General features: G+C 34.9%; 1 protein-coding gene across 2 annotated transcripts in view; it reads left to right on the forward strand.

The window, feature by feature from the left end:
• Nucleotides 1-14,450, forward strand: part of KIAA0825 (KIAA0825 ortholog) — a 355,127-nt gene that overhangs the window by 15,534 nt on the left and 325,143 nt on the right. For both annotated transcript variants that reach the window (XM_087430038.1, XM_087430037.1), the window contains exons 2-3: nt 1,909-2,040; nt 14,079-14,247. In XM_087430038.1, coding sequence (XP_087286164.1) covers nt 1,909-2,040; nt 14,079-14,247 — 301 coding nt within the window. The remainder of the gene's footprint in view (nt 1-1,908; nt 2,041-14,078; nt 14,248-14,450) is intronic.

A 14,450-nucleotide genomic window follows, 5' to 3' on the forward strand; every position in this document is an offset into this window, starting at 1 on the left:
TATTGACAAATTGGGACAACTCTGAACATAGTGTTGGTATATAACTTGTTTTATTACAGAGAGGCTGGCTGCAAACAAAATAGTTACTAAGTTTGGGTTGTCTGAAAGAATGCTTAGCCAATCAAATCTTTTCATTACAAAAGTGAAATTTTATTTTCTTGCAACAATTTTTGAATGACTCATTATTTGAAGAGTTGAACTACCCAAAATGATTCAAAAATATGAAAATACATAAATGGAATTCATTAGTAGTAATGTTGGCCATTGGATTTAGAAATGACTATTCTGGTGATAGCTGAACTAGTTGAGCTGCTAGAGAAATATGAAGATATCACACTCATAGATTATATAGAAATATTGAAGTTTTGGTGCCCTAAAGAAGTATTACTTCTAATGGACATAGGGTTTTCTACCGTTTAGCTTGTAGTTTTTGTTTTCTCTAGCCTGATTTCAAATTAATATTTATTATGGCAAATTATAGGTAAATTTTAGTTTTCAAATAAGAAATTATACCTTTTATTGCAAAATATTTTGAAAGAGGAGAATCCAAGTCTATGAAGATTTTGGTATTTTAAAGTGGCATATCCATGTTTATTCTGTATTTGGAATTGAGTTTACAAATGACAAATCTTGTGATGCTATACAGTTTTATATTAAAATGTTTTAGTCGGGTGTTTTCTTTTTAAAATAAAATGTCTGAAGAAAAATAAAAGCTTTATCCCAAGACTATGTCTTTGAAGTTTCAGATAGGACCTATGAGAAATCTTTGGCTGTTTCAATATAGGATAATAAATTAGCACATCTGAATAATTGAAGATGAAGAAGTCTATTAATGTTGTAGCCTCTACAAAACATTTTAGACAATTTTTCAAGTATTTTGGATTTATTTGTTTATACTGCTACAGCAATGCCTGTACATATCAAGCATTCAGTAAATTATATAGAATGAATGATTGAAGCTTTGATAGTGGGGAAATGCATATATCTCTAGAAAAGAGTAGCATATTTAAGTTTTAGTCAGTTATCAATACGTGGGTTGTCAGCGGTGCTAGAGAAACTCAAGAAAAATTTTGCCTTCTTGACATATGCATAGGGCCAGAGGATGAGACTTTAAAAAGGCTGAGCCTACAATTTCCGGGTCAGTATGCTGACAAGAGTGGAGGGAAGGTGTGAATTCTTGCTACAACCATCCTGTTCACAGTGCTCTTTGAGACTTTGAGGTTTCCTTTGCAGCTCTTGGTTACAGTGAGAAGCAGCAGGATGCTTAAGCACTCTCTGATGGGTGCTGTTTTGTTCAGCTTTTAAACCACAGAGAAGTGTGAAAATTAGATCATGCATCATGAAATTTAGCAGTTTTTTTTTTTTTTAAGATTTTATTTATTTATTTTTTCCCCCCAAAGCCCCAGTACATAGCTCTATGTCATAGCTGCACATCCTTCTAGTTGCTGTATGTGGGATGCGGCCTCAGCATGGCCGGAGAAGCGGTGCGTCTGTGGGCGCCCGGGATCCGAACCTGGGCCGCCAGCAGCGGAGCTCACGCACTCAACCGCTAAGCCACCGGGCCAGCCCCAATCATGAAATTTAAATAACAAAATACCTACGTTAATAATACCCTGGTTCTCCTACTGCTATATTTCATTTTGCCTATAAATGTGAATTATTATTTTTGGTTTAGTATCACAAACTTTGAGGTGTTTTTCTTCATTTTGGGGGAACTCACATATTTTTTATTCTTGTTCTTCAGAATGGATTGGGGAGATGAATATTCTCATAATTCGTTTTTTCATTTTGGGGGAACTCACATGTTTTTTATTCTTGTTCTTCAGAATGGATTGGGGAGATGAATATTCTCATAATTTGTTTCTTCATTTTGGGGGAACTCACATGTTTTTTATTCTTATTCTTCAGAATGGATTGGGGAGATGAATATTCTCATAATTCATTTGACCTACATTGTTTGTTAAATTCATTTCCTGGAGACTTGGAGTTTAAACAGATCTTCAGTGACATTGATGAAAAGATAGAACAAAATGCTGCAAGGTAAATATTGCTAATTATTTAAAACAAGTTGATTTCATGTTTTATTTACTCCAGCTTTACTTAGTCTAGTTTTAGTGTTTCTTACTATTAGATAATTTTAGGTTTTAATTATCATTAACTTTCCTGAAAAAAAAATTGATTAGACCCTCCACCCTCAAATTTAACACGATTGCCCTTATCAGATTAGTACTTTTAATAAACCTGGAAAATATAGGCACTGCCTTCAAATAGATAAATTAAATTTCACAGAATTGCTATAAAATGATTTCTTAGAGCTTGCCAATATTAATGGCCTGGTTTTTCATTAATTAGAGTTAAGCATTCTCGTGTGATAGGTAAGCACAGAAATTAAAAATTTGAAATTAAGATATTGAAATGGTAGTATAAGGCCATGGATTGCTTGAGTTGCTGAAAACAGAACATTAAAAATAAGTTATTTTAATGTAATGTTTGTCATTTTAAGTCTCCTTCTCATTTTCTTGGGAGGCTGGGGACTCTATAGAGTTGCTCTGCCAGATTAGTCTTCATCATCTACTCCAAAAGTTAGTGTTACCAATCATGGGGGAAAGCAAGGACAGCTCAGTAGTTTCCCACTAAGACATGTCCTATGGTAGAAAGGACTGTGTTTTTGTATGTATTTGTGTGACCTTGAGTCAGATCACTTACTTGAATTCTTTTGATCAGAAGTTTTAATAATTCACCTCATGTGGGTTACAAATGTGCAAACCACAGTAAAAATTTCTGTTTTAGAATGATACGTAGTATTTCCTTTTTTAAAGTTCAAGGTACAGTTATGTTGAATTGTCAAAGAAACTGAACCAAGCAAATGAAATATTCCTATGATTTTTTTTCCTCAAGTTTTATTTGAGAATATAGTTAATTTTTCATCATTATAACAATAGGCATAAATAACTTAAATTCAAAAGATAGCATATTGTTGGGGAATTATAATTAAAAATATCCCACCCCAGAAATCCTCGCTACAAAGGTAGAAGAGAAAGAAAACATTTTTATTATTCAACAGGCATTAAAGCAGAATGCAAGGCACACCACAGGCAAATTGCTCAGATTACAAAGACAGAAAGGAATCACTTCCCTTTATATAGCTTAGTAGGTACAAGCCATTACATACATGTTTTCAAGATAAACAGTAACTAGCCTCAAGTAGAAGATTTGACAGCACATTTTGTCACATATAGTTCATCCTAACTCACTGTGGTTAAAGAACACCTGTGTTGGCTTTATCCTGAGGAGAAACAAACTTCTCATATCTTTATGACAAGAGGTGGTTTTGAAAATTGGAACAAGTCACCCACTCAAGTTAAGCTCCTACTCTCCCACAGGAACTTGGGAATAGGAGAGCTATCTCCCTTGTTTGCATTTCGAAACGATGGCTCCCAGGTTCTTGAAAAAGATAGTCCTGGCTGAGAAAGCTGACAAAAGGCCTGTCTTGTCTTCCAAGGGATACATTTCAAAGATACAAAAAAGTACTTTTAATTACAAGTTTCTAAGGTAAATGTTTTAGGAGAAAGGAAGAGAGGGAAACCTTTTCTCTTATTTTCAACAGGGAGAATTAAACCTCTTATTTTAATTTGTATTTGCCCTTACTATATATATGTGTTTTGAAAGATAGCATATATATATGACAACCATACTGTAGAGAGTGTATATTATAACTGATATTATGTAAATGTAAAATAACTGTATTAAACTTTAGTGTAATTATGTATTTATGCGATTTATATATTATATATTTACATGTTGCATGACACAATTTCTAACCTAAAGAAACTTATAAATGAAAATAGTATTAGCTTAAATAGATTAACAAGTCATTTATGTAAATTTCAGAGATGGTTAGATTAAAACAAATTTTAAATATTTTTAAAAAGGTAACCTTCACTCATGGCATTTAGGCTCTATCAAAACAAAACAAGTCACTGAACTCTGATACTTTTGCTACAGATGGCTTCATTTTTATTTGCTAAACCATCTGTGGTTAATTTCCTGCCCTACCTGGTCAATAAGAAACATTTAGAAGTAAAACAGTGATTAAAATATTGTATTTTTGGTGCTGGCCCGGTTGTGCAAGCAGTTAAGTGCGCGCACTCCTCTGCGGCGGCCCAGGGTTCGCGGGTTCGGATCCTGGGTGCGCACCGATGCACTGCTTGGCAAGCCATGCTGTGGCGGCATCCCATATAAAGTGGAGGAAGATAGGCACGGATGTTAGCCCAGGGCCAGTCTTCCTCAGCAAAAAAAAAAGGAGGATTGGCAGATGTTAGCACAGGGCTAATCTCACACACACACACACAAAATATTGTATTTTGCATTCATAAATTGTTATTTAGGTCAAAACTCAGATGTTAGTATTAAAAAATATGATATGGAATATAAGGATATAATTTTTAAATTAAAAATATTTTATTGCCCATATATTAAAATGAACATAGAGCAGAACCACCTGAAGTGACCATTGATCTTCACAAGGGATAAAATAAGGGAGTAGCTGTGTGTGCTGTGTGCTACATTTAGAATCAAGTCTATTTTTCATCAAATTCAATTATGTTTTTATTATACTCTAGAGAATAAACATAATAGTATAGGGTGTATATATTTTTGAAAATAAAGTATTGAATAATAACCATGGTTCAGAAGAGTATAAATCATTTATGCACTCATTTATTGCCTTCTAACAGAATAGCTTTTAGAAAATTGTATGTCATGACAAATCAGTTATGCCACACTTACACTGCAGTAGTTGAATTACCCTTGGCATTTTTGTATTCTAACAGTTCTATTTATCTCTCAATAGTGTACATTGAATTAGTAATGAACGTCTGTATGATATGGGTTTTCCCAATACTTTCAAAGGAAAAAACATTAGTAATTCATTTTTAAAGATGGTATTTTTCCTTACCTTTGAATTTTTAAAGTTGTATTTCTAGCAGTGACCCTGACATCTAAGTGTGAATTCCTTCTCTCTTCTTAATATCATCAGGTTTTATGAGCCACAAGGTCTTTTGCTTCCCCAAAGCAGTGATTCACCAGAATGGACCAGAGTGCCCAGAGGTCACTGAAGCTCCAACTGCCCTTCAAGAGAGGCTGTCCTTCTCTCAGACCATTTTCACTTTTGCATCCTCATTTCCATTCGAGTCAGAGCTAGGTGACTCGTAGGTTTGACAGTGGAAATCAGTGACAATGAATCATTTACTTTTAACACATATCAAAGTTTGTAACAGGAGGATAAATAACCTGCCAAAGAGGAAGACTATGAATGTTGTATCCACAGACTCAGTTAGTTCAGTAACAGAAAACTACACGTAGCACTGAAATATTTTTTGAGCTGAATGGAACTTGTTATTAGTTTAATAAGATATTGAGGTATTAGAAGTTCTCTTGGGCTCACAATATGACATAGAATGATTTTTCTCTTCTTAATGTTCAGTTGGATAGATATAATTATATCATTAAGCATTTATTTTACCTTTCTGTTTTCTAATTATAGACAATCTTTCTGTGTACCTCAGGATGTAAGTTTTGCTGGTACTGGTGCAGGATTACTCATTTTTTTTTGTCTTAAAGAAATAATAATAAGTACTACCATGGATAATATTATTTGTCTTAATCCAGGAGATGCGGGGGATGGGAGGGGGAGTATTAACCTTATATTGTGACAGAATTCTGGATGCATGGTTTCTATAAATGTAACCATGCTTATTCATAGAGGATACATATTCCATAGATTACACTTATTTTTCACATAATGCTTAAATTTTTTGAATTTGTATATGAAAATTTTCTTTAGAGTTTTCCACATGATGACCTAAAGGTCTGGGAGAAGTAGCCAAAACAAATCTTCAAATCTTCAGGCTATCAACTTTGGACTTCTCATGGCAGAACCACAAATCTGCCTAGTGGACACACATTAATATATTTTTTGGCCTTAGCAAATTATATAAAATGAAAATTAGTCATTTCAAAGACTGTACTGTGTATTATTATTTCTGGTGGTATTTTGGCACTTATTTAATAATAACAAGAGGATGGAAATGAATATTTACTCGTTCTTTAACGTCCTGTGTTTGTACTTCTCTTTTGCATTTCTCTATTCTTCTGTACTCCCTATCTGTCAGAATCCCTACCTCTTCTGCTATTTTACTGAACAAGACCAGGGCACATGGAGAGAAACCTGAAAGACTTCCCTACCTATCCTTGAACCCAGAGTAAGACCCAAAGAGCCACTTTCCAATTTTTTCCGTCTGGGCTCCTTTCAGTACACACGTCCTCCAGAATTAAAAATGCCTCCCAGGCGGGCAGCATCCTGGGCCTCATCAGCTCAGTAGCCTAAACTTTCCCTGACCCCTTCATATTTCCTATTTTTTAAACTTCTCGCATCCTCCCACTGAAGCTCTCAACCTGAAGTCCAGTGATGCACGCAGCTAGAAGTGGGGGTGAGTGAGCCACTCTGTCTCATGGTGGCCTATTGAACCACTTTATCCTCATCATTTTCTGTCACTATTAGCTCCATTATTGGAACATCTATGGTCTTCCTTACTCTTTTTTCCATCATCCTACATTCTGTGCCTTCAATGCTTCCCTTAGACCTCTGCTTTAGGAGGCTGAGTTGAGTAGGGGTAAGTATGAGATCTAGGGCTTCATTAGATGTTTGTTAAGAGATTCTTTCAAGTAATACATACATTTTAAGTATTAGACATTTTTTTAAAGTATAACTTTTATTTTAATGTGTGTTACCTTCACCTGCTCTTGGCCAAATACACGTAAGACAATAAAGAATTATTGTTTGAGGATATTCCTAAAGAATATTATTATAATTATCTTTCTGTGGTGAATAAGAAAAGGGAAGCAAGTGTCTGCCTGTTTATAAACTTTTATGATACCAAAGTATGAATAATATTGTACTAAAAATCCATACCTGATAAGGAGATTGAGCCAACAATAGTGAGGCCATTTCCCACTGAGGATCTTAGTTAACGGGCCGATGAGAAGTAATCCGTCGCTCCGGAGGTAACAACCTGAGGTGTCTGGTGAAGACCTGGCCCAGCTGTGAGAGTAAGAACAGAGGAGGGAATACTAAAAGGGGACTGAGCCCTGGTCACAAGATGTGACTGCTGTGGTGGCTCATCTTTCCTGGTAGATGATTGATGCCCTGAGATCTAACCCAACCTCACCAGCTTTCCCTGGAAAAGAGCCTTGTCAGGGATTCAGCAGAGTCAACACCTTGTCCAAACAGGGTCACTAACACCACGGCCGTTGCTAATCACAATCCTAATTCTAGACTAAGAATACCCTTCTATGGGACCTGGTAGCCGAGTTGAGGGGCTGGAAGCTGGTAATATTACTCCCTTCATTTCTACTCTAAAGACTGTAACTGTTCATCACTATATTCCCACTGCCGAAAACAGTCCTGGATAAAGTAGGCTAGAAGATAAATGTGTGTTAGACATATTTGTTAGGCATCTATTGTGTTTGCTTTATTTTAAAGTAGTGCAAAGTTAGATGAGTAGAATGTGATAGAGGAAGTTGTCATCAAATGCTAGTTTTCTTTTTGATTAAGTATTTTTCTGTTATAAAAGTAACACATACTCATGGAAAATTTCAGACAGTAGAGAAAAGCAGTTATAAGGACAAGTTGAGTACAGAAGGGCAGAAATGAGGAAAAATTTCCCTACTCCTCTGATCCTGCTAGTCTTGTTCTTCAGAGGGAACCTATATTGATAAATTATTGTATAACTATCCAGAAATATTCTCTACATATGTTTGCATGCACCCAAAAATACATTTCCTTTTTTACACAAATGGGAATTATATGTGTGTGCTGCAATTAGATTTTTTTCACTTAATGTATTTTGAAAAGCTCTCCATATGATTCTACTTTATTTTTTTAAATTTTACCTATGTGGGTGTACAACAATTTATTAAGCCAGTTCCTTTTTGTTGAGCATTCACATGAACTGCAGTCTTTCTGCCGTTACTGCACGCATGCATGCGTGTGTGTGTCCTTCCTTTCTTATGAGAGTTTATCTATGCAGTAATCTCTTAGAAGTTGTACAGTTAGCTGTCACAAAATTGTTCTTCGGCAGTGCTGCAACTGTCTCCTTTCCCATAGGCAGTATATGAGAATGCATGCTGTTTGTCCTGCCTCCTCACAAGGTGGCCCGAGGTATTATTAAAGTCCTCAGTTTGTAACTTGTAGTCAAATGTCTGGCTTAGTGATTGAATTTATCCGGGCAATGGAGATAACGATGTAGACTCGATGATTCCCAGATCTCTTCTGATTCTCATTGTTACACATGTTCTCCCTCTCTCTTTTTCAGGAAGAGAATCAAGGGAATCGGCCCAGAGTAAATGCCAGTACAGTTTCCCTGCTTTTCTCCTCTTGATTTCGGTTTGCATGGTTTTATTGGATAGACCACATTCTGACTTTAGTAATTGTGCTGAAATTACTGGACAAGCCTCCATAGATAAAAAGAAAACACATTAACTTATTCTTGCTTGTCATGGGTATTAAACTGTCATATCCTCATATCCCTATAGAACATATCTGGAAAATTCTTTTTATATTGTTGACATAGCCCTGTGCCACTTCTGTCTCGCTCCCGTCACTACAGTCTGTGAAAAGTGACCCCAAGTCAGATATAAATTAACGAGGGAGAAGAAGTGATCTAACTGTGTCTTGGGATATAATGCCAGGCTGACTCTGGTCAGTTCCAGCTCACTCTACTACTGCCAGGACTACTCTGCCATTGACTGGAAGTTTGGGGAGTATTTCACAATTGGTTGACTCTTTTGAAAGTGCTTTAGACTTTTTAGGTTGGCACAGCCCTACACTAGGTCTGGACTTTCTTGAAGCAATCTGGACCATTCAAGAGCTTCTCTAAATTTGGGGTGAGGATTGGTGGTATAAAGCAACAAATAGCAGAGAGTGCTAATGCTCAAGTTTCTTGCATATTGTGTTTTTCATAGAATAACTGAGCAAAAGGTGGGTTAACAATGATGAGAATCTTAGGAGGCTATTAATATAGTCCAAATGAGAGCTGATAACAACCTGAGCCCAGTCTTTCACTCATGATAGGAATGGAAAGGGGAGGATACATTTGAGAAAGATTTAAAGAAATAGTGTTAACATAATTTGGTGTTGAGGATGTTTTTTCCTTGAAAGTATAGTTCAAACATTTTGAAATAACCAAAACCTCTCTGAAATTGAAAACAGTTCAGCATAAATGTTTAATTTCTTACTGCACTTTTTAGCCATTGAAGTAGTTGTTTTATGAATCCTTTTCTCAACCTTTAAAAAAATATTATCCAGGGACCAGCCCAGTGGTGTAATGGTTAAGTTCATGCTCTCCGCTTTGGTAGCCCGGGGTTCGCGGGTTCGGATCCCGGGTGCGGACGTACACACCACTCGTCAAGCCATGCCGTGGCAGTGTCACATATACAAAGTAGAGGAGGATGGGCACAGATATTAGCTCAGGTACAATATTCCTCACCAAAAAATAAATAAATAAATAAATATACATACACACACACACATATATATATGTAATCCAGAAATATCTTTGTCTCAGGAAATTAAGTTTTTATCTCATGACTGATTTATAGTTTAATTACACCCACACTAGTTTTTATACATCCACCCTCTTCCCTATTAAATACCTGTTAATTCCAAGGAGTTTTAGTAATCTAGATAAACTGGGCTTATCTAAGAACCAGAAAACTCTATTTACCTCACAACTATTTGTGTTTTTCAACACATATGATAGAATTGAAAAGAACTTTTCGTTATACTGAACTTATGGTGGGTAAGAAGTATAAACAAGAGCATCAAAACATTTTTTTAATGTTTAGATTTTTCATACTGTAAAAATAGCCTTTAATCTCTGCCATGAGACCTCTACCCTGATTTTAGAAAGTAAAAGTAAAAATCCTAACCTTCTATGAAAGCACACATATATGTTTTCTACAAACTTGATCAAAAAAAAATCTCATAAATTTTACCAGTGGAAACTACTTTTTCTTTTCCTTTGAACTATTTTGTGGCTTAATAATAAAGACTATGTGTTTTAAATCTTTTTTTTTTTTTTTAAAGATTTTATTTATTTATTTTCCCCCCAAAGCCCCAGTAGATAGTTGTATGTCATAGCTGCAGATCCTTCTAGTTGCTGTATGTGGGACACGGCCTCAGCATGGCCGGAGAAGCGGTGCATCGGTGCGCGCCCGGGATCCGAACCCGGGCCGCCAGCAGTGGAGCACGCACACTTAACCGCTAAGCCACGGGGCCGGCCCTGTTTTAAATCTTGAAAGAGCTTTTACAATAAGCTTAAGTTTCAAGATTTTATGATGTAATTATTCGCTTCTTTTTTTCTCAGTTCCTCTCCCTATCCTCAATTACACCAACCCGATACTAATAGGCTCTTTTGTTGTTGTTGTTATTCAATGCTGTCTGTTTAATTGTAGGACATCTCAATCCATTTAGAAGTAAGATAGTGCATATATACATATACACATACCTACATGTATAAATGTAGTTGTGACCATAAAAATAAATCCTTATTTTTTATTATCTAAATAAATATAGTTTTAAAGTGACATGGCGGTGAGATTAGATAATCAGCACTGAATTCTCTGGTGTCAGGTGTCAGGGTTATTCTAAGTACAATGATTCCGTTAATTTTCTTAAAGCATCAATATCCTTGCATATAATCTCCTTTTCTACAAGGCACATTTATTGGCTCCCTCCTGTGTACTCCCTTAGTATGTTGTACACACCTCTTATCAAGTGTTACTGTATTGTAGTTATTTATTTACAGATCTGTCTCTCTCACTAGACAGAATTCCTTTAGGGAGGGGACCATGTCTTATTCATGTTTGGATCCCTAGTATATATCACAGTGCCTACCACATATTCAGCATTCAGTTAACATATATCAAGTATGCCTTCATTCAATAAGTAATTTTTACACTCAAAGAATCTAGGAGTGAGTGTTGAATGAGAAAATTACCACAGATATCCTTTAAAAAAGCATATTGCATTTTAAAAATGGTTTGTAAATTGATTTACGCACAGGCTGTCAGTAATGCATCCACTTGCACACATCATTAACTTGGATAATTCAGAGTCATTATAATTAAAGCACTTTGGGTTTCAAATTTATTAAGAAATGTTGAGACGTACGAAAAGATATAAAGAGTACTCTGATAAACCTTCATGTGCCCACCATCCGGTTTAAGGAATAAAACATTAGCAGTACTGCTAAAGCTCACGTATACCTCTCCCCAGTCTCATCCCACTTCCATCCCCAGCCTGGATTTGGTGATGTTAATCTTTCCAGCACATTTCCTTACACTTTTACTACTTATGCTTGTATTCTGAACAATATGCAGCATTGTATGGCATGTTTTCAAACTATTATATGGATAGTATCGTACTGTGTGTATTCATTTGTACCCTTTTCCCCTCAACAGTATATTTGTTAGATTCATCCTTGTTGATAGCTGTATTTCTAATTTATTTATTTTCATGGCTCTATTCCACTGAATGAATATAACTATGTAATCATTTTCCTGTTGATGGACATTTAGGATGTTTTCATGGATTTCTATTTGCTGAATTACCTTGGTTATTTTTTCATGATTGACCTTGCTTCTGAAGAAAATTTGAAGCAACTTATAGTTAAACAGAAAACACTTAAACCAAAATAAAGACAAGTACCATGTTATTTCAGAAAACCTAGACTAAGATCTTACATCATCTAAGTCTAAGGATATATAGACCTCCTCCCACACAAGATTACTATTCCCATCAGCAATATTACTACACATATATGAAAATAATACATTACCTTTTAGATGTTAAAAATTAATTTTGACCTTAATTAAGGAAGATAAATTGTTCAAATTACATACCAAACTGACATTCATCTTCAATTTTGAAAAGTTTCTTTTGTGTAATAATCAGGCAATAAATCTCCAGACTTCAGATGATTGCACTTTTAAAGCAAAATGTATAGACAGTGATGAATTGCAGAATGACAAGATATTTAGCCAACTACAAGCAAAATCAGGTGCAGATAAGTTCTGACACTAAAATTTGTGACAAAATGTTTTTAAAAACAGCTCAATTGTCTTAGTTTGTATCAACAAGGGAGGTCCTCTGAAACGTAACTGCTCAATCCCTTTATCAGTGTTTGGACAAATTACTAAAATATCTAGCCCTCTGAAGGCTTTACCCTATTTATAAGTTGTAGTTATTGGCCTCTACCCAGATTCAGATGTTAGAGATTAACCTAAAAGCTGAGTCCTGATTGAAACAGATTTAGGTAGACTAGCCGCTGAGCCTTTCCAATTCACATTGCTGTAATCTATTAGATTTCACTGAATGAGACACATGAGGATGCTATAATAAAAACCTTTGATAAAGGGTCCCTAGAGTCAAGGTGTATGCTGATGGCATCATGTTTCTCAGTCCATAGAGGTGCTTACATAAGTTAAGAAAATGTATGCCAATTTCATGTCATACTTAGAACTGACTCGGTATTCCCGAGTAAGATTGTCCATCAGGAAATTGAGTGGCCTGTGGCTTAAGGAGGTATTGTTTTTCTTGTAAATTCTTTGTTTTCATGAAAAGGCTCTTTGATTCTCAGAATGTATTTGTTTCAGGGTAATTCAGTTTGAATTCAATCATGCTGAGAAGTCTCCTGAAAAGCCTTCGTTAAAGTTTTACAGTGTATGTTTTACAGACAACCACACCTGATGAATTTGGAAAAGTCTTTCATATAACATCAATTTTAATAATCAGAGCTTGGTTTCTAAAGCCTACATGGTTATATCTGGAATATATAATTAATAGCAATGTGGAATATATAATTAATAGCAATGATATTTTCAAAATAGCACTAACCTTTTTAATAACAGATCTTTCTTAATACTATTAAGAAGCAAATGCATAGCTGTCAGTTATGGGTGAAGGGATTCAGCTTCAAAATAATTTTGTTTATAAGCTTTCTTGCAGTTTAGATATGCTGCCATCAGGTGGTAGTAATATGTCATATCCATGTGACTCCACAGATGACATTCTGCTTAAGGTCATCGAGTTTGCCCCACAAATATTTGTAATCATGAATGCACAGATTTTTATATGAAAATTAAAATAACAGGGTATATCTTTTTAGTTTCAGAGCTAAGGATACTTTGAATGGAGTTTTTAAAACATATATATTGGAAGATTCAATCGGGCATGTTTTCTGTTTTTAGTTTATTTAATTTTTTTTGGTAAATGAAGAGTTTCATCTTATGCCTTCTAAAAATTTAGAAAATATAGAAAAGTGAAATTAAAAGCACCAAATTTCATCACTCAAAGATAGTTGCTATTAACCTTTTGTTTCATTTCCTTCTTGTCTTTTTTTTTACATGCAATTTTTAGTATGTTTTTGTTTTTTAGAGTGGACTTCGATGGCAGGAAAAGGTACTTAGCTATAGTAACAGTGTAAATGCAGCATGTATGTTTTATAACCTTTAAAATTACAAACTCTTTGTATCTGCTTTGTCACTTCTTAATATTCTATTGATTGAAGTTTACCATAATTTTATATAGTCATTTACCTATTATTAGATAATGTACGTTTCTGATCTTCATTAATCAAGAGTATTTTATCTCTACCTTCCATCCACTGCCTATCAGGAGGACCATTACTTCATTGCATCTGTGCTTGATTTTTGTTTTAACACAAAAGAATTTCTAATTCATCTCTGAGTAGCTAGATATCTTATATTTCTGCTATTGCATTTGAAATGAAACTTCCAGAAAATTTGAACTTTCAGTTTTCAATTATGAATGAAAATATATAATCTGTTATTATTTTCATATCATATAAATAGTTTATAACTTTTTGAATATTTTATAATTTTATAAATTGTATGCAACCAGGTACAAAATACAAACATTTCAGGGCCTGTGATATTATGAGATGGAACCATTACCTACTTCTTACCAAAATAATTTTTTCTTTTCTTTTTTATAGCATAGAACATTGCATTAAAGAAATACAGTCCGAAGTTAACAAACAATGCCCAGATGTGCAGCTGCAAACAACAAGTGACTGTTTTGAGTGGCTAAATGACTATAATTATAATTCGTTCAAGTCACCTTCCATTTCCCATGGAGATTTGATAAAATTCCTCAAAACATTGGTAAAAAAAAGAATCTTTGCTTTGTAGTGGAGTGGGGTGGGTGAACAAGAAATACAATTCATTCAATTTCACTATGTGTATATTTATTTATTTATTTTTGTGTGTGTGTGAGAAAGATTGGCCCTGAGCTAACATCTGCCAATCCTCTTCCTTTTTTTGCTGAGGAACACTGGCCCTGGGCTAACATCCATGCCCATCTTCCT

Source organism: Ceratotherium simum, chromosome 4 (assembly GCF_057802395.1).
Source record: "Ceratotherium simum simum isolate JZ-2026a chromosome 4, ASM5780239v1, whole genome shotgun sequence".
In the NCBI taxonomy this organism is placed as follows: Eukaryota; Metazoa; Chordata; class Mammalia; order Perissodactyla; family Rhinocerotidae; genus Ceratotherium; species Ceratotherium simum.